Raw genomic sequence first — 13,044 nt, forward strand, 5'->3', positions numbered from 1 at the left:
AAGTAATATTTATGCGAGGTATACACCTCCAAGTCGCCAAGACTTGGCGATATAATTTTTTTATCGTCATTATTTTATTTCCGAACGAAGCAAATTAAACTGACAGTTCACATTAAAAAAAAGATAACATAACCTCCAATAAGTAAATTGTTTTTAGAAATTTAGTATATTGCTGTGAATGAAATTAGTATACAGTAGTATAAAATGGTGTTTATTTGCGTTTTGTTTATAAATTTGCTATTTGCTGCTGCCCAAGACTCTGGCTACTGTGATGCTTCCTCAAAAAGTTGCGATCTTAACGTAGACGAACAAAAACTCATTTTCTATGATGTAAATCCACCAGAAGGCTTCAATTTACGTCGTGATGTATACATGAGATTCGCTATAATGCTCGCCGAAGCCCAGAAGCATGGAAAACGGAAGAACTGGCAGTTAGTTTTGCCACCTTGGTATCATTTATACCATTGGAAAATATCACGCAACCCGACTCCATGGGGCTCTTTCTTCGACTTAAACTCTCTTAAATCGTACGCCCCTGTAACTGAAATGTACGAGGTGATGAGTAAAACTCCTAAACTAACCATTGACAGATTATATGTACTCCAAAACTACGAAGATGCATTTGAAGGTGGCCATTTTAAAGAGAAGTGGGAAATTAGTAAAGAAAACTGTCACTACGAAGGTTTTTGGGGCTACAACAATATAACAGTAACAGAGAAGATTTGCGTTAAATTTCAAGGGAAAATTTCCAAATTATGGGAGCTAGTACAACTCCATCAGAAGGACACTAAAATAATGTTTTCACACGGAGAAATACCGTTACACGACTCTTATGGTACTAAAAGTTTTTGGGACTGCAGACGGAGCATGAAATTTAACAATAACCTGATGCAAATTGCATCAAAATACATTGCAGATAACTTGAATTGTGATACTACAAAGTGCACTACATATTTAAGCATACACTGGAGAAGGCAAGACTTCATTTACGGTAGAAAAGATTTTGCGCCATCTATTGAGGGTACAGCTAAACAAATAGACACAGCAATCAAAAATAACAATTTAAAAATTAATAAAATCTTCATAGCTACCGACGCATTTAAATCAGAAATAGAAAAACTGGAAGAGCAATTAAAAACACTTAATTATAATCCGTTTCTATACATACCTACTAGAAAAGATATAGAATTATATGGAGATGGGGGGATAGCGATAATAGAACAAATAATATGTTCCCGGAGTTCATATTTTATAGGAACTCATGAAAGTACATTTACATTCCGTATTCAAGAAGAACGAGAGATCTTAGGGTTTGATAGTAAAACGACTTTTAACCGTTTGTGTCCAGACAAGGGGAAATGTGATAAGCCTTCAAAGTGGACTATCGTACATTAACACTCGTGCAATCCACCTAGGGTTGCCATATGGAAGAATTAAAAGTGCTGATAAAAATCCGGATATCACCCTAAAAATCCGGACATTTCTTGTAGCAGAGATTTGGCATAGCTTGAACGACGCCCCGGCGGCGCGCTGCTCTCTGTGGTGTACTGTATCGTGGATCTACTTTTCCCTTTCCCTTCGCCCGATCTCGTAGCCCCCTCCCCGGGCGCGCATTTTATTTTTATAAGGTCATTCCTAAAAATCCGGACACATGCCAAGTCCGGCCGCAATCCGGACAAAGGGTCAAAAATCCGGACATGTCCGGACAAATCCGGACGTATGGCAACCCTAACTCCACCACCAAAATCTTGATAATTTCACTGCAGGATGGGGTTGAGAGACCCCATGCAAAGTACTGACTCCTATAGTTATTGACCAGTATATAAAAATCTACTCTCAAATGGCTCCTTAAGCCTCTCTCTCACTCTCTATTGCATCTCACTCTCTCATTAAGCAAAATGTGAGATGGACTCATTGGACAAAGGAATTGGATTGGTCGTATACCACGCCAAGTAAATAGTTTAGAAGCTGTTGCATAATATCAAATAGTATTGACATATTGATGAAAATAATTTGTACCTAATTTTATACATTTATTTTATATTATATTCAATCTTTAATGAGAATCTTGATTTCTCTTATGTGCCATATTTACTAATTTTCTTAGAAATCTGTAAGTTTACAAATTACGAAATAAACAGTTATTTTGTAATTTTTGTTTTATTTTATTGTGTGGTGTAAATATTCGTGATGAGGCTTATGCTCTAGTTTCCTAGGATAGCGGTGCCGTCATATAGCGGCCGTCTCCATACAAATACTACGGCATCCATATTTAGCCGTATTATTTAGTATGGAGTCGGCCGCTATATGACGGCACCGCTATCCTAGGAAAACCGATCTTTAGTCCGCCTTTTGTACCAATTTTATGAGCAATAAAGAAAACGAGAGACGAAAATGGTCGACATGCGGATTAGTACGGGACGCCGGAGTTGGCCGGGGTCTCATTTTCCATGATAAAAATCGTTCCAAGTGGCATCTAGCGTAAAAATTACAACACTTTATGAGAAAACTTAGTAAGTGAAGCTAATGGTACGGCTATTCGACACTAGATGGCGCTAAAATCGAAATTTAACCACATTTGGATTGATACAAATAAAGTCATTTTTTTATTGGGTTACTTGTCAGCAAATATATGCTTTGTTGGATTGATTTAAGGTAGAAAATCACTTATCTATAGTATTGATGTTATGTAAAATAACGCATTTAGCTTTGTCATTTGTGTTGTGTGAAAATTTGCAGATACAGATTTTTGTGCAAATTATAATTTTTATTGTCATAAAAAGCATTATTTAGATACGATCTAAATAAATCTCCACGTGTTATGGACGACAATGCCACTGATTTTACTAAAAACGGTATGTAAATCGTGTTATTTACAGAAATATACCCAATTTATGAATAGTAAACATAACCTTGTTTAGTTTTATAACATTTAAACGTTTTTGTTTTGAAAACGGGTTGTTATAAGATAAACAATAGCTAACCACATTATTTAAATACATTTATAACTTCATTTCTTTATCCGGCATTATATATTCGTCCATCTAAACGGCATAACATGAATGCCGCGCAAAAATGGTCAGTATTTTTGTATTCAATGTTTCATGTCTATAAGGATGAATAAAATGTCCCATTGTATTATAATTACATTGCTAGTCTGTCAAAGCATCATTGTGCATCCGTTTTGACCCGCAATGTTATCAAATAAGTATTTAGTTAAATTTTTTATCGTCCAAAATTTATCGCTGTTCGCAAATTTTATTCCAGATATTTTTAGAAGCATTACATTTATTTCAAGTCTTTGATAACAGTTCACCTTTTCCGGTCGTTCAGACGTTAAGTATACAAACGCGCGCGTTGTTTAGATTTTATACAACTATTTGTTACATTAAAATATTTTGTTTTTGGTATGTTTTGTGTATCATAACATTAAACTAGTTTAGATATTGCGAGTTTATGAAGATCCTAATTACATGTAAATAAGTTTTTACTTATATAATTATAATAATAATAATTCTACATGACATTAAAGCTCTCCAAGGGGCCTCTACGTGTTGGATCTGTGTCCCCACGCAAGCCTATCAAAAAACCGGGATTATAGGCCCGTGATATCCAAGGAGATACAAATAATAATAAAATTCTTTATTGTGCAAATGTGCACTACTAAAGAAAAGTACATAATAGAAAAAAAAGACAGGACTTAAATGAGTAGGTAACAAGAGGCAGGGTAAATTATAAAGTGTTAATGAAAGTTTTTTTTATATTTCAGATAATTTTGAAAGTTGGGTAAGTGTCAAGATTGTGTACTTGTAAAGGGTATATAGGAACAGCTTAGCTATGTCAGCTCATATTCAAGAGCAATGGGACGCCCCACCTGAACCATCGTAATTGTACAGTTTATTTCTTACACAAATTCTTACACAAATTGACAAAGTCCCACAGTAAGCTCAAGAAGGCTTGTGTTGTGGGTACTCAGACAACGATATATATAATATACAAATACTTAAATACATAGAAAACACCCATGACTCAGGAACAAATATCTGTATCATCATACAAATAAATGCCCTTACTGGGATTCGAACCCAGGACCATCGGCTTTGCAGGCAGGGTCACTACCCACTAGGCCAGACCGGTCGTCAAAATACTACATATAAATTTAATATACTAAATTAATATAATTATTAATTATGGGGTATTTAATATACTAAATTGATTATTTAATACCTTTAACCCATGGAGTGCCCCAAAATTACCGTAGTATGGAATCCTATACTAGTTACCAGCACACGTGTGACAGTAGGGCGCTCCACGGGTTAAACAAGCAATTCTTGTTTATATATCGTCGGGTGACAAGCAAAAGTCACTAAGTACTATCAAAAAATTTAAGTACTAACGCACTTTATTACACTTGTAACACGGTTTATTGTCCAATAATTTCAATGTTGTTAGTTAGTGACTTTTGCTTGTCACCCGATGATATATATTTCGGGGATCTTGTAAATGGCTCTAACAATTTAAATTAAATATGCTATATAGGGTTTTTCGGGGTCGAAAAACCGATCTATCTAGGTCTTATCTCTGGGAAAACGGGCATATTATCTAAGATATTGTAAAGTGATTAATATTCAACACAAAAATAGTTTACCCTAGCCACCATATAGAAGTACCGACACACTTCGAAAAGTACTTCAACGCCAGCTAACAGTTTTATGTATGTTGCAGACATCCAGCAGAGACATAAGCTCTACATCGGACTTCGTGATGCCGGTAGAAGAGACCATCGGGCAGAAGAGACCGTATCCTGGTCTGCGGTGTGAGTATCATTTTGAAGTACTATGCATCACATACACATACAGATATGTGTTTGTGGGGGACACATATGCACATATATGTATATGTGTGGGTGAGGCGTAGCACACTATTCATTTTCATTTTTAGTTTTAATCCTATGTCGAACGACAGATGGCAGTTAATTTACCGTGACTACAAAATTTACAATAAGCCTCTATACACTCTATTCTCTTTGATTATATTATAGCAAAGTTGTATGAGAAGAGGGCCTTCCGCGAACACCGAAGTTCGCAAATTTGTGGGCATCTTACTCTATTGATAAATAAATAAATAAATATTATAGGCCATTCTTACACAGATTGACTAAGTCCCACAGTAAGCTCAAGAAGGCTTGTGTTGTGGGTACTCAGACAACGATATATATAATATATAAGTATTTATAGAAGAGCGTATGGGGGGCACCCGGGCGGAAAATGTCCGTCTGGGCGTCCCAGATACCGCTGGAGTGACGAAGCCCAAAAAGACCTGTCCGCCCTCGGAATACCCAACTGGCGTGAAGTGGCGCAGAATAGGGCAGAATAGCGCTCCCTTGTGTCAGAGGCCAAGATCCTCTTTGGGTCACTGAGCCAGTGATGATGATGATGATGATGATATCGTTGTCTGTTGTTGTTGTAGTGTTGTGTGTGTTGTTGTTTTTAAGTATTTAAATACATAGAAAACAACCATGACTCAGGAACAAATATCTGTGTATCTATGTGTCTTTTACTCCAATTAAGGCGTAATTAGAATGACGGAGAAAGATGTCCGTAATTTGCGAGCTTGGGGCTGTCCATAAATTACGTCATTGATTTTAATAAATATAATCATCCAAAAACCATGCTTCAAATGACCCCATTTCCTCCTACTTCATGCTACCGTCATCCGATGTAATTTGAAATGACGTAATTTATGAATAGCCCCCTTTTGTGTTCGCGGTAGGCCTCCGTTTCCTCCCGATGACCTTTTCCTCCGCAGTACCCTACCCCTACCGCCCCCAATCCCGATTCCAACGTAGTCTGCAGCGCCTCTACACATACCTGCAGAATGAAGAAGGTACATCCTTATTTCTTATTCAGAGAATATCTTTAATGAGGTTGGCAAATGCCAAAGGTTTCAATAGATGGCGCATGAGGCGCCATCATATAGTCCGTTTTTTTTAGCATTAGAAATTAGGTAAACAATCTTGATGTGTCTTTTAATTGAAAAACACATTTTAAAAATAAGTTACGGCAAATATGTAACAATTATGAATCTAATACGATCATTTATATTCTTCTGCTTTCATAAGTAATAGTTTTTGAATTTTAAAAAGCGTTTTTCAATTAAAAGACATGTCAAGATCGCTTACCTTCTTGCAAGTTCTTTCTAATGCTAAAAAAAACGAACTATAGAGTTAGTTAGACCAAGAAAAGCCTGCAGCGATTTTAATAGTAGTGCAAGTGTTATTTTAAACGTCAAAGTTCTTAAATTATTATAGGTGATCATTTTATCAAGAATTTACAGTAAATTTGGGGTAACCCGTAATTTTGAATGCGGGGTTATAGGTATACAAAAAAATCTGCAATTAAAATTAAATGCAGAAGGCACTTTTTTTTTCAAAAAAGCAGTGTTTATTGGTAGCTATTCCATTTTATTAAAAAAAAACCTTAGGCATTATATCTTTACGATCATAGTCAGGCGTGGCTCACTCCGCGAATTCGTCGCTTTGCAACAGGTAGCTACAAGTACATCCGTTCCACACAACTTTCGGTGGCTAGCCATAAGCCGCGCGTGGCGCTGTCGCCACCTAGCGGCCATATCCGTCCTGAACAGAGCGGCTACCGCGAAAACCGAAATTCGCAAATTGCGGGGATCTTTCTCTTTTACTCCAATGAAGGCGTAATTAAGTGACAGAGAAAAATCCCCGCAATTTGCGAACTTCAATTTTTGCGGTTATAGCCCAGACGCGTTTTGTTAGAGAGTGAGTCTTCTGTTTCTAGTACTATTATTTGGACGTAGTTTAGCGTAAAAGATCCATCCTCTAAAATTTGTCATTTAAATAAACGACTTTTGCGTTTGACAGAAAGTTCAAATTTCACTAACAGATTTTTGTGGATTGGATCTTTTACCCTAAACTACGCCCATTTATTCTGTGCCGTAGTATCTATTATCCCATTCGAAACATATCTTATAAAAGAGGGTAGTTTACTTATGACCACCTACCCTACACTGTCATTTATCCTTGTGTCAGTTGATGTAATGTTACTTTTTTCTAAATAATACTTGATGTAATTGTTAATAGTATTTAATATTTAAAAGTTGATTTCGGCATATAATTGTGTTATTAACAATCTCAATAGTTTGAGGATATTGTGTAGTCGCTTTGTGTTTAGTCGAAAATAAGTTAAGGGTGTAATTTTTAACCCCCAAAAAGAGGGCTGTATCTGTGTGTCTGTAATTTCTTAGCTCCAAAACGGATGAACCGATTTGAGTGTGATTTAAATCTATAATCTTGTCAAGTCAAGATGGTGGTATTGGTGGTTGTACAACTTGTGCCAATAAAAGATTTCATCTATCTACAAGACCTTCATAATTAATGACGGGGTTTTTAAGCTTTATTAATTTCATTATAACCAGGATTCTTTATTGTGTAACTAAGATTGTTCTAAAGTTCATGTGTACAGTCAACTGCAATAATATGTTACACAACAAAGGCCGCAAAAATATCTGACGCGATCTTATTTGTAGAGCCATAAGAGCGTGTCACATATTTTTGCGGCCTTCGAAGAGTAACATATAATTGCAGGCTGTCTGGTACAGATGTAGTGCATAATTATTTTCCATCGTATTTTCTCGGAAACGTTCGTATTTGTCATGCTACTTCAGTCAACCTCAGTACTTTTTGTAACGAGACTGGCTGAAATTGCAAGACGCGTTCGTACGTTTCCGTGAAAATACGTTGGAAAATAATTATACACTATAGTTCATTTTTTATGGCATTAGAAAAAAGGTAAACAATCTAAATCTTTTTATTGAAAAACACTTTTGAAAAATAAGTCACGGCAAAAATTTAACAAATATGAATCATATACGGTTATTTATATTCTTTTGCTTTCATAATTATTAGTTGCTGATTTTTAAAAAGCGTTTTTCAATTAAAAGACACGTCAATTAAGATCGCGTAATTTTTTTCTAATGCTAAAAAAAATCTATGTAAATGATTTATTGTATTACAAGTCATACGACGTACATACAGGTAACATAACTAAATTACTGTAGGTAAATATTGAGATTGTTAATATCATTTATCAGGCAACTATGGCCCATAGATACATACCTTACAAACTAACATACATACATACAAATCTTACAAGCTAAAAATTTTTTACGGCGGTTTTCAGTTGTGTCACATTATCTGGTGTAGGGTGTATAGGTTAATAACAGTAAGGCCTAGTTGAATGATGGAAATTGAGGATTTGGAGGTCTTGTACCCTCTGGACAGAGTGGAAGGTAAGTCCCATAAGTCCAGCTACGGTCCGCGCAGCGTAAGGATTGATTTTTAGGGTTCCGTACCCAAAGGGTAAAACGGGACCCTATTACTAAGACTTCGCTGTCCGTCCGTCCGTCCGTCCGTCCGTCCGTCTGTCCCCCGGCTGTATCTCACGAACCGTGATAGCTAGACAGTTGAAATTTTCACAGATGATGTATTTCTGTTGCCGCTATAACAACAAATACTAAAAACAGAATAAAATAAAGATTTAAATGGGGCTCCCATACAACAAACGTGATCAAAGTTAAGCAACGTCGGGAGTGGTCAGTACTTGGATGGGTGACCGTTTTTTTTTTTGCTTTTTTTTTTTTTGTTTGCATTATGGTACGGAACCCTTCGTGCGCGGATTCGACTCACACTTGCTCGGTTTTTGAGTTTTATAAGTCCCATTTATAGAACTAGCGCATATAACCTTAACAAATTATACACCTAAACCTTCCTCAGGAATCACTCTATTGATAGGTGAAAACCGCATGAAAATCCGTTCAGTAGTTTTGAGTTTATCACGAACATATAGACAGACAGACGCGGCGGGGGACTTTGTTTTATAAGTTTGTTTTATAATTCCAAAGTCTTAAAATCTTTTTTCTACTCCCGTACTTTTATTTGTCATTTAAAACCCTACCTTATAGTTGTCAAGACAAGTCTTTAGTCTATTCCCCAAAAACGCATTTGTGCATACACGCAGTATCTTTTTGGCACTTTTCGATACTTCGTGTAATGACCCGTTAAAAAATATTGTATGAAATACAGTGTTGCCAACCTTATTTTAAATGTCATCTCTGTCAAATAAGTGAACCATAGACATGTTTTTTTTTATTTCTTGTTTACAGTCCATAACTTTTTACTAATTACATATGTTGTGTACAGATGGCGCCCCTCCCGCTAAACGCGCGCCCACCATACGCCTCGGGGCTGGCTTCAAGTGGAACCTACAGGTGTGTAATCATTTAACTAATTTTACAGTACATCTGGTGTTCCATTTCGACACCCTGTGCTATAATAAGCACATTACGTAACTATGTCGAAAAAGTGCTATATGCACTGTAAAGGGGACCACTGATTAACAGTCCGCCGGACAGTATCGGTTTGTCAGTTGTTCGGAACTGTCAAAATTTTGTTCTAACTGACAGGCCGATACCGTCCGGCGGACTATTCGGTGGGCCAGTGGGCCCCTTAAAACGTTGTACGATACACGTGCGAATAGGTAATTCGCAACTAGTGTCGATTTAAAACACCCTTCGCTCGTGCTTTAATTAATCGCCACTAGTTTGCCAATTTCCTATTTTTCGTACTTGTATCGTATCGTAATATACTACGAATACGAATTCGTCGCATTTGGCGTCGAGACACTTGGTTCGTGGGGCAGAGGCGCACATATGCTCATTAAGGTGCTTGGGAAATGGTTGAGGGAGGCAACGGGTGACCCCCGCGCGGGCAGCTTTCTCGCGCAGCGAATTGCCATCGCAATCCAGCGCGGGAACGCTGCCTGCGTGTTGGGCACCCTCCCGAGGGCACCAAATTTTGATAGGTATTTTTAATTTTTAGTTTTAGTTATTTTAATTGTAGTTAGTTTTAGTTTTATATTCCTATTTATGTCTTATAGTAATTTATGTAGGTTAAAAATAATTTATTTTCAAATATTATAACCTAATGTACTATAGGTACTATGTATAACACAACACTTAAGACTCTTAAGATCACAGGACGGACGGACAGACACGGACACGCCATACTACCAAGGCTGCGAAACTCCTGACTTCGGTCAAACTCGGCTGCGCCCGGCTCCGCATTGCTCCGAGCAATCATTAGGGTTGGCACCACTTGACTTCCATTTGCGTGCACGACCACAGATAAGATAATCACTTCATTTTTGACAACCCTAAATAGCCGAAAGGGATAGTGCCATATATTAGGAAGGGACAGCAAGATTCGACCCTGAACCGCTGTCAAACTTCGTTTTTGTAGGAAGTTTCCTTTATGTACGGTAGTACTATTAATTATTCTGTGATACTACGGAAATCGTTTTAATGTCTATGTGCGCACGCCATGTATTTAATCGCATATATGTGTATGTGTGTGTAAATTCTTAGGTCACTCAGATGATAATATTTACGCGCAGCCATGTTGCCTTGGTACAGTGAAGTGTAAAAATATACATACATACATACATAAATACATACTCGTATAATCACGCCTATTTCCCGGAGGGGTAGGCAGAGACCACGGATTTCCACTTGCTACGATCCTGACATATCTCTTGTAAAAATATGGGTGCACCCATCGTTCTCAAAAATATGTCCCATAATAGGTCTATATGTCAGCGAATTAAGGACATATTTTTGAATATGTTGTATGCACATATTTTTACACTTGACTGTACATGTACAAGAAAAAGTTGTCATTACTGATATTTACAGGTACCCATTGGTGTACTATGATGGTCTTCTTCTTCCTCGCGTTATCCCGGCATTTTGCCACGGCTCACATAAGATCCTGAGGTCCGCTTGACAACTAATCCCATGATTTGACGTAGGCACTAGTTTTTAGGAAAGCGACTGCCATCTGACCTTCCAACCCAGAGGGGAAACAAGGCCTTATTGGGATTAGTCCGGTTTCCTCACGATGTTTTCCTTCACCGAAAAGCGACTAGTAAATATCAAATGATATTTCGTACATAAGTTCCGAAAAACTCATTGGTACAAGCCGGGGTTTGAACCCGAAACCTCCGGATTGCTAGGCCACCAGCGCAGCGTGTACTATGATAGGTACCGGACATAATTTATTTATTTTATTTTATTGATCAAATAAGTAACACATCATTACAGTAAAACCAAGGAACTGTGAAACTACAAATAAAAAAAACAAGGAGACAAAGAAAGATAATGTCCTTTCGAAAAGTTATTGAAGTTCTTTCTGTTAAAGATTATTGTATTTTTAGGCACTCGCCCAAGCAGCCAACGCGGTGGAAACCGGTGGCAAGTCGCCAGTGTCAGCCCTGAACGAGCTAGGGGTCAAGGTCACGTACAGCGTGCTGCGACAGGGTGGCCCTGCGCATTGTCCAAGCTTCACTGTCGCTGTTACGGTGAGTGACGCAGCTATCGCGGTTGAGGTAAGTCAGTGGTAACCCTGAGCTAGGGGTCAAGGTCACGTACAGCGTGCAGCGACAGGGTGGCCCTGCGCATTGTCCAAGCTTCACTGTCGCTGTTACGGTGAGTGACGCAGCTATGGCGGTGAAACCGGTGACAAGTCGCCAGTGTCAGCCCTGAACAAGAGAAGGGTCAAGGTCACGTACAGCGTGCAGCGACAGGGTGGCCCTGCGCATTGTCCAAGCTTCACGGCCGCTTTTACGGTGAGTGACGCAGCTATGGTGGTGGAGGCAAATCAGTGGCAACCCTAAGCTAGGGGTCAAGGTCACGTACAGCGTGCTGCGACAGGGCGCGCCCGCGCATTGTCCAAGCTTTACTGTGGCTGTTACGGTGAGTGACGCAGCTATGGCGGTAGAGGCAAGTCAGTGTCAGCCCTGAACGAGCTAGGGGTCAAGGTCACGTACAGCGTGCTGCGACAGGGCGCGCCAGCGCATTGTCCAAGCATCACTGTCGCTGTTACGGTGAGTGACGCAGCTATGACGGTTGAGGCAAGTCAGTGGCAGCTCTGAACTGGGGGTCAAGGTCACGTACAGCGTGCTACGACAGGGCGGGCCCGTGCATTGTCCAAGCTTCACTGTCGCTGTTACGGTAAGGGCATTTATTTGTTTTGTGTACACAGATATTTGTTCCTTTGTTTTCTACGTATTTAAGTATTTATATTTTATATTTATTGTTGTCCGGGTATCCACAACACAAGCCTTCTTGAGCTTACCGTGGGACTTAGTCAATCTGTGTAAGAATGTCCTTTAATATTACAAGCTTTTATTTAGTTTCACCTGACCGTTGTCTGTAATCAAATCTTGCAAGTTAAATTCGATCCACTTCCCGGTTTCCGATTAAGCTGAAATTTTGCATACATACGTAAGTCTGGTGACAATGCAATATTATGGTGTCGAGCTGATCTGATGATGGAGACAGGAGGTGGCCATAGAAACTATGTGATAACACAACGCAACCTAATTGTGTTAGGGGTTTTTAGAATTGTCTCGATGAGTATTAGTTGCCTGTGGATAGAAAAGTACAGTCAGCGATAAAAGCTTGTACAGTCGCCATCCGATATATCGGAGCAGCCAAGGCGTTCACAAATATCTAAACACGCCTCTATTGTCAAGGCGTTAGAGTGCGCGTTCAGATATTGTGAACGCCTCGGCCGCTCGGATATATCTGATGGCGACTGTGCCAAAAATGAAATTTTTGCCAAAAACTTTTTTATTTATTTATGTAACAACTGGCCGGAGGAAACGCTAAATCGGGAGTCATGGAGAATCAGGGGAGAGGCCTTTGTCCAGCAGTGGGACACACAAATAGGCTAAGAAAAAAAAAATGTAACCAAAATGTTTGAAAGGTGGCGGACATGACGTTCGAGGGCTGGGGCCACAGCAAGCGCGACGCGCGCGCGTCGGCGGCGCGCGCCGGCCTCGCCGCGCTGCTCGCGCGCGCCGGCCGCGTGCTGCCCCGAGCCGAGCCCGGGGACTTCGCCAGCGACGACGCGACCCACCCACGTAAGAACAACTACAAGCTTACCACTTCATC

The 13,044-nt window shown here is 39.2% G+C and overlaps 2 protein-coding genes and 1 long non-coding RNA gene across 3 annotated transcripts; all 3 read left to right on the forward strand.

Annotated features, from left to right (window-relative positions):
• The first annotated feature begins 123 nt into the window (after positions 1-123).
• LOC134676517 (GDP-fucose protein O-fucosyltransferase 2) lies at positions 124-2,081 on the forward strand. Its single transcript, XM_063534902.1, has one exon. It carries the CDS (start codon positions 205-207, stop codon positions 1,393-1,395), a length of 1,191 nt encoding a protein of 396 aa, XP_063390972.1. The 5' UTR covers positions 124-204; the 3' UTR covers positions 1,396-2,081.
• Positions 2,082-4,730: 2,649 nt separating this feature from the next.
• Positions 4,731-11,489, forward strand: LOC134676352 (uncharacterized). The gene is made up of 3 exons (XM_063534710.1): positions 4,731-4,816; positions 9,233-9,300; positions 11,304-11,489. The coding sequence occupies exons 1-3, from the start codon at positions 4,765-4,767 to the stop codon at positions 11,487-11,489; spliced, it is 306 nt and encodes a 101-aa protein (XP_063390780.1). The 5' UTR covers positions 4,731-4,764.
• Positions 11,490-11,874: 385 nt separating this feature from the next.
• Positions 11,875-12,998, forward strand: LOC134676458 (uncharacterized). The gene is made up of 3 exons (XR_010099929.1): positions 11,875-11,906; positions 12,034-12,099; positions 12,857-12,998. It is a non-coding gene; the product is annotated as an uncharacterized LOC134676458 (long non-coding RNA).
• The last annotated feature ends 46 nt before the right edge of the window (positions 12,999-13,044 follow it).

The sequence above is a fragment of the Cydia fagiglandana genome, chromosome 24 (assembly GCF_963556715.1).
Source record: "Cydia fagiglandana chromosome 24, ilCydFagi1.1, whole genome shotgun sequence".
NCBI classification, from domain to species: Eukaryota; Metazoa; Arthropoda; class Insecta; order Lepidoptera; family Tortricidae; genus Cydia; species Cydia fagiglandana.

Coding starts and splice junctions, on each gene's coding strand:
- LOC134676517 (XM_063534902.1), top strand. CDS start 205: ATGGTGTTTATTTGCGTTTTGTTTATAAATTTGCTATTTGCTGCTGCC.
- LOC134676352 (XM_063534710.1), top strand. CDS start 4,765: ATGCCGGTAGAAGAGACCATCGGGCAGAAGAGACCGTATCCTGGTCTG. Junction 4,817..9,232: donor ACCGTATCCTGGTCTGCGGT/GTGAGTATCATT, acceptor TGTTGTGTACAG/ATGGCGCCCCTCCCGCTAAA. Junction 9,301..11,303: donor GCTTCAAGTGGAACCTACAG/GTGTGTAATCAT, acceptor TTGTATTTTTAG/GCACTCGCCCAAGCAGCCAA.